The sequence below is a fragment of the Myotis yumanensis genome, unplaced genomic scaffold (genome assembly GCF_028538775.1).
Source record: "Myotis yumanensis isolate MYYU_CA2020_CCGP unplaced genomic scaffold, mMyoYum1.0.hap1 SCAF_21, whole genome shotgun sequence".
Classification (NCBI taxonomy): domain Eukaryota; kingdom Metazoa; phylum Chordata; class Mammalia; order Chiroptera; family Vespertilionidae; genus Myotis; species Myotis yumanensis.
Genome location: NW_027223772.1, coordinates 9,027,837 through 9,040,682, shown reverse-complemented (window position 1 = coordinate 9,040,682; position 12,846 = coordinate 9,027,837). Strand labels below are relative to the sequence as shown.

The window sequence follows — 12,846 nt, the reverse complement described above, 5'->3', positions numbered from 1 at the left end:
GGACTTAAAGAACGGGGCCACCACCCAAATTTCATGGCTAAATAATCTTCACAGCAAATCAGGAGCGACCTTTTTGAGTGTCAACCTGAGTATCCTCATGAGAAATTTCTAAACCAACATTATAAAACTCAACTTACTCTGATTGTGTCACATCATAATCTCTGCATCAGAATCACCTCCCCTCCTACCCTAACAGTTTTGTGTGGAAAACTGTCCCTCTGTGTTCCAAAATCAGTGTACATTCCCTCTGGATCAGGAAACAGATTTACATCTGTTTGGTAGTGGTGGTGGCTTTTTATAAATATCTACCACAAACATGCATTATTTGTCTAATGTAAAACCACAATAAAAAAATCACTCATGTCTTGGTTAGTGTGGCAAAGTTGGCTGGACGTCATCCCATACACAAAAGGTTGTGGGCTCCATCCCTAGTTGGGGGTGCATGTGGGAGGCAACCTATCAATGTTTTGCTCTGTCTCTCCCTTCCTCTCTCTCTCTCTCTCTCTCTCAAATCAATAAAAACATATCCTCAGGTGAGGATTTTTAAAAAATCACTCGCCCTAGCCAGTTTGGCTCAGTGTATAGAGTGTTGGCACTCGGACTGAAGAGTCCCAGGTTCAATTCCCGGTCAAGATCAGGTACCTGGGTTGCAGGCTCAATCCCCAGTCCCTGTCAGGGTGCGTGTGGGAGGCAACCAACTGATGTGTCTCTTCCCCTCACTTCCGCTCTCTGTAGGAACATCAAGGGCAAAAATATCCTCTGGTGAAGATTAATAAAACAAAACAAATCATTCATTAAGTTGGTAGGGAATCATGAAAACAGGAGACTGCTTTTAAGTTAAACTATTTGTCCTTAAGTTACAGCTACTAGTAATTCAAATCAACTGTTTGGAAAGAGGACGGGATGTTGAGGATTTGCTAGGGAAAATGACTGCAGGGAAGGGAGAGGGGAGTCGGAGGAACCGAGGAAAAAGCAATCACCCGAGTATGATGGTTTCCAGTAGTAAAGTCAGCGGGATGGTAAACTTCCTGAGCACGGTGAACATCGGCAGGCTGTCAGGAAAGATGCAAGCAAAACAACATCAGACACCAAAAAAAGGTTTCACATGTTTCACATTTTTAATTAAGGCACCAATTTTCCAAATGAATGTGAGGAATTAATCTAATTCTCACATATACTACTACCAACAAATCACATTAAATAATTCTAAAAATGGAGATGAAATAATTTCATGCCACTTTCACTTATTAGCTATTTAAAACATCATAACATCCAACTACTACAAAACTGTGCTAAAGCTAGTATACAATGTGAAGAACCAATGGACCCTTTGGCAAAGCAAACTGGGACTAAGTATCAGGAGTCATTAAATGGCCCTGGCAGGCGACTCAATTGGATGGAGCAGCTGGTAGACCTAAAGTTCTGGCTTCCATTCCTGATCAGGGCACATACCTAGGTTGCGGGTTTAATCCCTGGTTGGGGTGCCTATAGGAGGCAATCAATCTCTCTCTCTCTCTCTTTCTCTCTTCAATAAGCATACCCTCAGGTGAGGATTTAAAAAGTATTAATGAAAGAAAAGCAGGTAAGGTACACTTAGTGATAAAAAGTTAAATGTTTTCCCCCTAAGATCAAGAATAAGACCAGGAGGTTCTCTCTCACCACTAAGTCTATTCACTATTATACTTGAGGTCCTAAAGAGGGCAATTAGGCAAAAAAAGACAGGGAAGGGGAAAAAAGCATACAGTTTGGAAAAGAAGAAAGAAACTTATCTTTATTTGCAGAGGGGATATGTTTAGAAAAGCCTAAGGAACTCATTTAATAATTATTACAACTAATGAGCTAAGCAAGTATGCAGGAAACAAAATGAGTCTACAAAAGTCAGTTGTATTTATATTCACTCTCAATGAACAATCCAAAAGGAAATTAAAACATTCCACTTGTATAGCATCAAAAAGAACAAAATTCTTAGGAATAAATTTAACAACAGAAGTGTAAGATTTCTACACTAAAAACTACAAAATAGCCCTGGCTAGTGTGGCTCAGTTGGTTGGAGTGCCATCCCATACATCCAAAGGTTGCGGGTTCAATTCCCAGTCAGGAAATTGAGGTTTGCAGGTTTGAGCCCTGGCCGGGATGCATACCAGAGGCAGCAGATTGATGTTTTTCTCTCTCTTTTCTTCTCTCTCTAAAAAATCATTAAAAACGTACCCTCAGGTAAGAATTACAAAAAAGAAGAAAGGAAACAAAAACTACAGATATTGATGAAAGATGAAAGATACTTCATGTTTATGGATCAGGAGGCTTATTGTTGATAAAATGGAAATACTCCCCCAAATGGATCTATAGATGCAACACAATCCCTATCAAAACCTCAGCTGGCATTTCCCCCCAGAAATTGACAAGCTGATTCTAAAATTAACATGGAAAGGCAAGAAAGCCAGAAAGCCAAAACAATATTTTAAAAAGAACAGAGTTGGTGGACTGAATTTCAAAACTTACTACAAACCTACAATAATCAGTACTGGTTTAAGGATAGACATATAATCAATGGAATAGGATCAATAATCAATCAATAAATCCTTGAAGGTGTGTGTGGGCGGCAACCTCTCACATGGATTTATATTCTCTCTCCCTTTCTCTCTCTCTAAAAATAAATTTTTTAAAAAAGTCCCTAGCAACAGCCCAACAAAGAGAGGATTTGGGTGCCAGAGCACCCCTTGGGAATCATTTTGGAAGTGAGTTGAGCTGTTGGTCGCGACCATGGAGTCTTGAGAAGCTCAGCATCAGACTGAAATTAAAGATGGCGACAGAGTAAGCACGGACATGCTCCCAAGAACAAACTGGAATTACAACTAAAACACAGAAAATTTTCCTGAGTAATCCATGGAAGACACACAGGAGAGAACCCTGATAGCACATAGAGACTGGTAGGAAGGGTAGAGGTGCAAAAGGGCTGGCCGGGCACCCCAGACAGCAACTGAAGTTCCGAAGAGATATCTAAGCTGTGGGGGGAGCCACTGAGAACTCTGGGGTCTAATCCCCAAGGTGGGCTCCCCAGTAGAGAGTACCACAACTGAGAAGGGTGCCCACACAACACCTGGCCATGAAAAGCAGCAAGGTTGCCATCTGCCAGGGAGAGAGCTGGAAATTCAGGCACCCTCTTAAAGGACCAACACACAAAATTCCCTGTGGAGCCACCCACCTTGTGCTCTGGCAGAGTGGACTGGAGCAGTGTGAGCAGAAGCCAGGATTGGGGACTTGGGGTTAGAGTTCAGAAGGCAGACACCCCCAGTTTCCTGGGCTGAGTCATTCCCTCATGCATAGGAGGCATCTTTCCCTCACCAACATCTGCCTTGCCTGGGGGGAAGACAGTTGACACACCCTATTGTAAAACACATTGCCTGAGGCCACTTAAGAGATTAAAAGTAACAATTAGACTCCGGGCAGAAGCAACTGCTCCACCCTGTTGAAAAAAAACTCTCACCACACCCGAGGACAATTGCCTGGGGGGCAATTCTAGTTGGAATCCTATTAGTCTGTAGGCAGAGGCGGTCTCTGGAGGCTTTGAGTCTTTGCCTGATCTAATTAGTCAGAAACAGCATTTGACACTGTCCTGCACTAGAGATTGAGAGGCGTAAAGGACCTACCTAATACATACTCACAAACCAAAACAGACAGCCAAAATGAGGAGACAAAGAAACAACCCCCAAATGAAAGAACATGAAAATTCTCCAGAAGAAGAGATAAATGAAGCAGAGGTAAGAAATTTATCTGAAATAAAGTTCAGAGTAATGATAGTAAAGATGCTCAACAGCATGGAAAAAGATATAGTAACTATGAAAAAATGAAATAAGTCCTTACAATTATGGTCAATTATTTCCAACAAAGGTGCCAAGACACTACAATAGGGAGAGAACAGTGTTTTGAACAAATGATGCTGGGACAAATAAACATCAATTTTTCACCTAATGGTGATTATCATCTAGACCAGTGGTTGGCAAACCACGGCTCGAGAGTCACATGCGGCTCTTTGGACCCTTGAGGGTGGTTTTCTACAAAATACCACGTGCGGGCATGCACGTACAGTGCAATTGAAACTTCATGGCCCATGCGCAGAAGTCGGTTTTCGGAAAGAACAGAGACGAAACAAGTATACAAGACGAGTGTGGATGGGAGAGTTGGAAAGGGTTGACCTTAGCGAACCTACCTCAATCAGATTGAGGACGTTTTTAGCAAAGGCCAGCTTAGGAGTACCCTAATTAAGTTAATAACAATGTACCTACCTATATAGTTTAAGTTAAAAAAATTTGGCTCTCAAAAGAAATTTCAATCATTGTACTGTTGATATTTGGCTCTGTTGACTAATGAGTTTGCCAACCACTGATCTAGACCCATCATTTCCACTCCAAATTGCAAAATGGTGACTTTCTAACTATATCACCCCTTCTGCATTTTTTGTCTAAACTTCTCCAATAAATATAAATTTTCACCATTTCACACAGGAAAGACAGGATAAAAGCATTATTTATAAAGGTTCAGAGTCATAAAAGTGTTCTGTCACCTTCATTGGTAACCAGTGAGAGTTGTTTTTGCTGTCATTATGAACTCACAAATTTTCATTTACTCGATACAAGTCCTTTATCAGATATGTGTTTGCAAGTATTTTCTCTCAGTCTGTGGCGTGTCTTTCTCTTAACACTGTCTCTCAGAGCAAGTGCATGCTTTAAATTTTAATGAAGTTCTGCTTTCATTTTTTTCTTTCATGGACTGTACTTTTGGTGTTGTATTTAAAAACTCATTGCCAAACTCAAGGTCATCTAAATTTTCTCTAAAGTTTTCTTCCAGAAGCTTTATAGCTTACATTTCACATTTAGGTGTACAATCATTTTGAAGTTGATTTTGGGGAAGGTGTAAGGCCTGTGTCTAGATGCAGTTTTCCGTGTGTAGATGTCTAGTTGTTTGAGCACTAATTGTTGAAAAGACACTTTTTTCTGCTGGTGGGAACGTAAACTGGTACAGTAATAAGGTTTCTCAAAAAATTAAAAAGAGAGCTACCATAAGACCCAACAATCCCTCTTCTGGGTATCTACCCCCCAAAAAGAAGATGTGGTACATATATATAATGAAATAATACTCAGCCATGAAAAAAAAAAAGATAAAACACTGCCATTTACAACAACATGGAAAGCTTTTAAGTAAAATAAGTCAGATGGAAAAGGACAAGAACCATGTGGTTTCACTCATATATTCAATATAAAATAAAAAAGCAACAAATGAAGAAATGAAACAAATTTTTAAAAAAAAGCTCATAGGTAGAGACAACAGAATGGTGGTTACCAGAGGGGAAAGGAGCTGAGGGGAAAGGGGGTCAAATACAGGGTGGGGCAAAAGTGGGTTTACAGTTGCAAGTATGCAAAACACAGAGTTTATTCTTGTATTATTATTTTTTTAGTCTTTGTATTATTTTCCATAGGAACAACTGTAAACCTACTTTTGCCCCACCCTGTATATGGTAACAAAAGGAGACTAGAAGTCAGGTAGTAAGCACACAACACAGTATATGGATGTTGTATTATAAAGTTGTACACCCAAAATTTATATCATGCTATTAATCAATGTTACCCCAACAAATTTAATTTAAAAAAATATGTTGCCCTAACCGGTTTGGCTCAGTGGATAGAGCGTCAGCCTGTGGACTTAAGGGTCCCAGGTTCGATTCCGGTCAAGGGCATGTACCTTGGTTAGGGGCACATACCCAGTGGGGAGTGTGCAGGAGGCAGCTGATGGATGTTTCTCTCTCATCGATGTTTCTAACTCTCTATCCTTCTCCCTTCCTCTCTGTAAAAATCAATAAAATATATATATTTTTAAAAAAGATGTTTCCACTAGGATCACTAAAAAAAGAAGCCCTCATCTGGGAGGCAGAGCCCCCGAATGTGAGAGGTGGCAGCTGTCAGTTGGCTGAGGGCTCCCCCAGAGCTGAAGGTAAACTCAGAGGAAGCCCAAGAAGATATATGTTAAGACAGCAAAAACACCCACCATAGGGAGCCCTAAAACAAATTTGAGACAATTAAGGAAAAATGATTGCCCTGATCCCAGAAGGAAACAACAAACCAACTAAAATGTATAACTGAAGCCCTGCCACCGTGGCTCAGTGGTTGAGTGTCAACCTATGAACCAGGAGGGTCATGGTTCCATTCCCGATCAGGGCACATGCCTGGGCCGTGGGCTCGATCCCAGTGTGGGGTGTGCAGGAGGCAGCCCATCAGTGATTCTCTCTCATCAGTGATGTTTCTAACTCTCTCTCCTTCTCCCTTCCTCTCAGAAATCAATACAAATATATTTTGAAAAAATAAAATAATAAAACAGTATTTCATGCTTTATTTTTTGTTTTTTTTGTTTTTAAACCTCACCTGAGGATATTTTTTCCATTGATTTTTCAGAGAGAGTGGAAAGGAGCGGGTATGAGGGAGAGAGAGGGGAGAGAGAAAAATCATGTGAAAGAGACACGTCGATTGGTTATCTCCCAAACATGCCCTGCCCAGGGACTGGGGATCAAACCTGCAACCCAGGTACATGCCCTTGACCAGGAATCAAACCCTCCACCCTTTGATGGAGCCAGCGCTCTAACCACTGAATCATGCCGGCCAGGGCACTTTTTTTTTTTCATGACCACACCTGTCCTTTCCAAACAAGAGTGAAAGGTAACAGTTCTAACTTCACAATTCTTCGTTTTATATGTCCTTTTCCTTCCGATCTACCTCCCATCTGCCTCGTTTCCTCTTACTATACAGGCAGGTTTTCCTCCATTTTTAAATATGTTTTTATTGAGTTTTTAGAGAGAGAGAAAGGGAGAGTGACAGAGAGATAGAAACATAAATGAGAGAGAAACATCATCGATTGGCTACCTCCTACACGCCCCCTACTAGGGATCGAGCCTGCAACCCAGGCATGTGCCCTGACCAGGGACTCAAACCAGCAACTTCTTGGTTCATGAGCTGATGCTCAACCACTGAGCAACACCGGCTGGGCATTTTCCTCCATTTTTTTCACCCTTTGCACAAACTTAATTATTTACATCTCTGTCACAAAATTAGTGGCTATGATGTGTTCATTAGGCCACATATTTCACACCCGATTTCCTCATTTATATGATGACTGGCTCTTTCTACACTTCCATTCTTATTTTTTACAGTGACTTTTAACAATAGTAGAGTCAATCAATGGACCCTAAAATAAATATAAATGCAAATTTCAGAAGTGTATAGCACATACTTGAAAATAATGCCTGTTATTTCATTCTCCCTGTACCAAGCCCGACCTGTACCAAATCTAAGAGAATGTTTCGACTTCTATAAAACTGTGATGAAACCAAAAGTTACACAGAAATGGTTCTTCCTGAATAAGTCACCCCTCTTATCTTGATTCTAGAGATCTCACTTTCTATGTTCAGACTTGAACATAAACAAACAAAAAAAATCAGCTTTTGAACATTTATAAAAGCATTAACAAATTAAACTCAAAACTCCACCTTATTTTCTGCAATTATTAAATAATATTATGTAGCACAAGCAATATCTTAACAAATCAAACTTGGTCTTTGCACCATTAGAAGCAAACAAGCGAAGAACCTCCCATCAACCACTGCCCTGCACTCTACCTTAACTTGCTGGTGCTTGATAATCCACTGATGTGGTTCCCAACGTAGAGGAGAGGCAGGGGAAACAGCTTCAATGAAAAAGAATGAATATTTGGTTAGAACCCCAATTACATATTTTCCTTTAGATATAAAAACGGTGACATTCCACTAATCATCCGAGAGATGCAAATCAAAACAACAATGACGTACCATCTCACACCTGTCAGAATGGCCATCATCAACAAATCAACAAACGACAAGTGCTGGAGAGGATGTGGAGAAAAAGGAACACTTGTGCACTGCTGGTGGGAATGCAGACTGGTCCAGCCACTATGGAAGGCAGTATGGAGGTTCCTCAAAAAATTGGAAATGGAACTCCCATTTGACCCTGTGATCCCACTTCTAGGAATATATCCCAAGAAACCAGAAACACCAATCAGAAAGGATATATGCACCCAGATGTTCATAGCAGCACAATTCACCATAGCTAAGATCTGGAAACAGCCTAAGTGCCCATCAGTAGATGAATGGATTAGAAAACTGTGGTACATCTACACGATGGAATACTATGCTGCTGTTAAAAAGAAGGAACTCCTACCATTTGCAACATCATGGATGGAACTGGAGAGCATTATGCTAAGTGAAACAAGCCAGTCAATGAAGGAAAAATACCGCATGATCTCACTCATTCATGGATAATAAAGACCATTACAAACTTTTGAACAATAATAGATACAGAGGCAGAGCTGCCTCAAACTGATTGTCAAACTGCAGTGGGAAGGCCAGAGAGAGTTGGGGGGCAGGGGGGAGGGGAGTAAGAGATCAACCGAAGGACTTGTATGCATGCATATAAGCATAACTAATGGACATAAGACACTGGGGGGTAAGGGAGGGTAGGGGTTTGTCAAGGGCGGGGGGGGGGGGAAAAAGGACACTTATGTAATACCCTTTGTAATACTTTAAGCGAAAAATAAAAAAAACAAAAAAAAAACAAAAAAAAAACGGTGACATTCACTCCCCAGCAGGGTTCAGCAAGTGCTTCTGAGTTCCCTTCCCTGCAATGCATGTGAACTGTCCAGAACCGAAAATACATTCACAAGTTTCTCCATGTGATCAAAACGGTTAGGGTGGACATTGATACCCATACTCATGGGGGAGCTGGATAGAAACAGAAATCTTGACCTTGTCCATATTAATAGACTATGCTTCTAAAGGAAGGCGCTGGACAAAGAACTCTCCTGAGTAGAGACCCCTGGTTGGTGAGTTAAGGATGGGTGTTTACAGCTTATGCATCAAGTTCAAAAGGCTGTGAGAAGGTGTGCAAACTTCTGTTATTTGTGCTTACATTCACTCTTCTGGGCAAAGACAAAGTTTGTGGAGAGCAGCTACAGTGTTTGGACAGGTTCAAGCCTCGGACTAATGAGAGGGCACAGTCCTCTCATGGCCACGTGCAAGTCCCAGCTTGGAGGGCAGAGCCCTCCCAGCACAATTATAGCCAACAGCTAGAGTTGTAAGCTTGAACCTATGGTCCAAACACGTGGCCCCACGTGCCTAAGTGATGTGGGCTTGATAGAGTTCAGGTGCATGTAATTAGTAGGATCGAAACCCATGAGAATGCTGTAAACATCTTGACCACGCCCTTACTTTGCCTCATGGATTCTGTCTATAAAGACATGGCTTGTAGTCTGTGGCGCTGTCGCTAGCTCTCCATCAGAGAGGACAGCGTCCCACCCTGACCCAGCTTTCTTCTGTTGTCTGTCTTTTCTCCATCCTTCACCGCCCTCTCTCAGGGTCACTGAACCTGGCTGAGCTGGCGCGGCACGTAAGGCGCCCAATGTGGGGCTGAGTATGCCATGGCCATGCCAGCTCGCCACAAAAGTTGGTTTATATCTCTCACTGGAATGTCACAAGATTGGTGACCCCTTCAAAAATGTGTATCCCAGCCACATTACTTTGTTTCAAAAGCCTAAAATAATTATCTACCTAAATCAAACAACACACTGTACTTGACTTAGGTTTATTGAGCCCTGAGCTCCTGAATTATTTTCTGATTGTCAAGAGATACTAGTATATTGTGACAGAGGAACCAAGATGGTGGCACAGGTAAACAATGGCACTCACCTCCGCCAGCAAGCACATCAATATTAAAACTAAAATACAGAATAACCATCATTCATAACTGCCTGAAATCTGGCTGAATGGAAGTTCTCCAACTAGAGAATTCAAGAAGAAAGCACGTCGAGACTGATAGGAGTGGCAGAGGCATGGAATGGGCTGGTCCCACACCCACATGTGGTGTGTTTTGTTTTGTTTTTTATTGATTAAGGTATTACATATGTGTCCTTATTCCCCCCCCCCCAACCCCCACTCACACCCTCACCCCCTTGGTGTCTATGTCCATTGGTTATGCTTACTAGTATATGCATGCATACAAGTCCTTTGGTTGATCTCTCCCCCTTACCCCCACCCTCCCCTACCTTCCCTCTGAGGTTTGACAGTCTGTTCGATGCTTCTCTGTCTCTGGATCTGTTTTTGTTCATCAGTCTATGTTGTTCTCTATATTCCACAAATGAGTGAGATCATGTGGTATTTTTCCTTCATTGACTGGCTTATTTCACTTAGCATAATGCTCTCCAGGTCCATCCATGCTGTTGCAAATGGTAAGAGTTCCTTCTTTTTCACCACAGCGTAGTATTCCATTGTGTAGATGTACCACAGTTTTCTAATCCATTCATCTACTGATGGGCACTTAGGCTGTTTCCAGATCTTAGCTATGGTGAATTGTGCTGCTATGAACATATGGGTGCATATATCCTTTCTGATTGGTGTTTCTGGTTTCTTGGGATATAGTCCTAGAAGTGGGATCACAGGGTCAAATGGGAGTTCCATTTCCAGCTTTTTGAGGAAACTCCATACTGTCTTCCATAGTGGTTGCACCAGTCTGCATTCCCACCAGCAGTGCACAAGTGTTCCTTTTTCTCCACATCCTCTCCAGCACTTGTCGTTTGTTGATTTGTTGATGATAGCCATTCTGACAGGTGTGAGATGGTACCTCATTGTTGTTTTGATTTGCATCTCTCGGATGATTAGCGACTTTGAGCATGTTTTCATATGTCTCTTGGCTTTCTGGATGTCCTCTTTTGAGAGGTGTCTATTTAGATCCTTTGCCCATTTTTCGATTGGATTGTTTATCTTCTTTTTGTTAAGTTGTATGAGTTCCCTATAAATTTTGGAGATTAGGCCCTTATCAGATATGACGTTGGCAAATATGTTTTCCCACGCAGTGGGTTTTCTTGTTGTTTTGTTGATGGTTTCTTTTGCTGTGCAGAAGCTTTTTATTTTGATGTAGTCCCATTTGTTCATTTTCTCTTTAGTTTCAAATGCCCAAGAGCTGTATCAGTGAAGAAATTGCTTCGGCATATGTCTGAAATTTTGTTGCCTTTGGATTCTTCTAGAATTTTTATGGTTTCCCGTCGTACATTTAAGTCCTTTATTCATTTTGAGTTTATTTTTGTGTATGGTGTAAGTTGGTGGTCTAGTTTCATTTTTTTGCATGTATCTGTCCAATTTTCCCAATACCATTTATTGAAGAGGCTATCTTGGCTCCATTGTATGTTCTTGCCTCCTTTGTCAAATATTAATTGAGCATATTGGTTCGGGCTGATTTCTGGGCTCTCTATTCTATTCCATTGATCTATATGTCTGTTCTTGTGCCAGTACCAGGCAGTTTTGAGAACAGTGGCTTTGTAATACAGCTTGATATCTGGTATTGAGATCCCACCTATTTTGTTCTTTCTCAGTATCACTGCAGCTATTCGGGGTCTTTTTTTATTCCAGATGAATTTCTGGAGTGTTCGTTCTAGATCTGTGAAATATGCCGTTGGTATTTTAATGGGAAGTGCGTTGAATTTATAGATTGCTTTTGGTAGTACGGACATTTTAATGATGTTGATTCTACCAATCCATGAACACGGTATGTTCTTCCATCTGTTTATGTCTTCCTCTATCTCTTTTTTCAATGTCCTGTAGTTTTCTGAGTAGAGGTCTTTCACCTCTTTAGTTACGTTTATTCCTAGGTAGCTTAATTTTTTTGGTGCGATGGTAAATGGGATTTTTTTTTAATCTCTCTTTCTGAAAGTTCACTATTGGTGTATAGAAATGCCTCACATTTCTTGGGGTTAATTTTGTATCCTGCTACATTGCCAAATTCATGTATTAAGTCTAGTAGTTTTTTGATGGAGTCTTTAGGGTTTTGTATGTATAATATCATGTCATCTGCAAATAAGGACAGTTTTACTTCCTCTTTTCCAATTTGGATGCCTTTTATTTCTTCTTCTTGTCTAATTGCAATGGCTAAAACTTCCAGTACTATGTTGAACAGAAGTGGTGAGAGTGGGCATCCCTGTCTTGTTCCTGTTCTTAGGGGAAATGGTGTTAGTTTTTGTCCATTGAGTATGATGTTGGCTGTGGGCCTGTCATATATGGCTTTTATTATGTTGAGGTATGATCTTTCTATTCCCACCTTGCTGAGAGTTTTTATCAAAAATGGGTGTTGGATTTTTATCTTCGTATTTTTGAATTCTTTTTTCATTTTGCTTTTCCGGTTGGGTGTTTTTTGCTTCTTCATATTTCAACTCTTTGACTTGATTCTTGTGATCCTCTGGTCTGCTGTTGGGAGTCTGTATAATATTCTTTATTTCAGTCCGTGTATGCTTAATTTCTAGTTGGTCCTTTATCACAACCTCAAGGGTCTCATTAGATTTCTTGAGGGTCTCATTAAGTTTATCGGCGGTTTCTAGAAAATTCTTGGAAAACCTTAAAAGTGTGGTTTTGAACTCTATATCCAGTAGTTTGCTTTCCTCCATTTCTGTCATTTGTGTCCTGTTTCTTTGTCTCTGCATTTTTTTATGCTTTGCTGTGTCGATAGAGTGGCTTTCTGTGCTAGGTGTCCTATAGGGTAGTATTTTTTAACAATCCTTTGTATTTCTGTAGGGTCTATTGTTATTTTGTAATTTGTTTATTGTTAGTCTATTAAGCATGCCTTTAATTTATCTTCATAGAAAAGAAACAGTAGGTGACCAGGCCATTACTAAATTTCCCCAGAGCAAACAGGATGTGGAGGTGGAGAAAGAAAGAATATGAGTGGTACAAGTGGCTGGTAACAAAGAACCTAGGAAAATTCCCTAGACAAAGAGAGGTAAATAAAA

At 40.7% G+C, this 12,846-nt stretch overlaps 1 protein-coding gene across 4 annotated transcripts in view; it reads right to left on the bottom strand.

Moving 5' to 3' along the window:
• The window catches only part of SLC35D2 (solute carrier family 35 member D2), a 51,523-nt gene that overhangs the window by 22,052 nt on the left and 16,625 nt on the right, over nucleotides 1-12,846 (bottom strand). For all 4 annotated transcript variants that reach the window (XM_070400808.1, XM_070400809.1, XM_070400811.1 and 1 more), the window contains 2 exons: nucleotides 7,661-7,728; nucleotides 981-1,052 (listed from right to left, as the gene is read on the bottom strand). In XM_070400808.1, coding sequence (XP_070256909.1) covers nucleotides 981-1,052; nucleotides 7,661-7,728 — 140 coding nt within the window. The remainder of the gene's footprint in view (nucleotides 1-980; nucleotides 1,053-7,660; nucleotides 7,729-12,846) is intronic.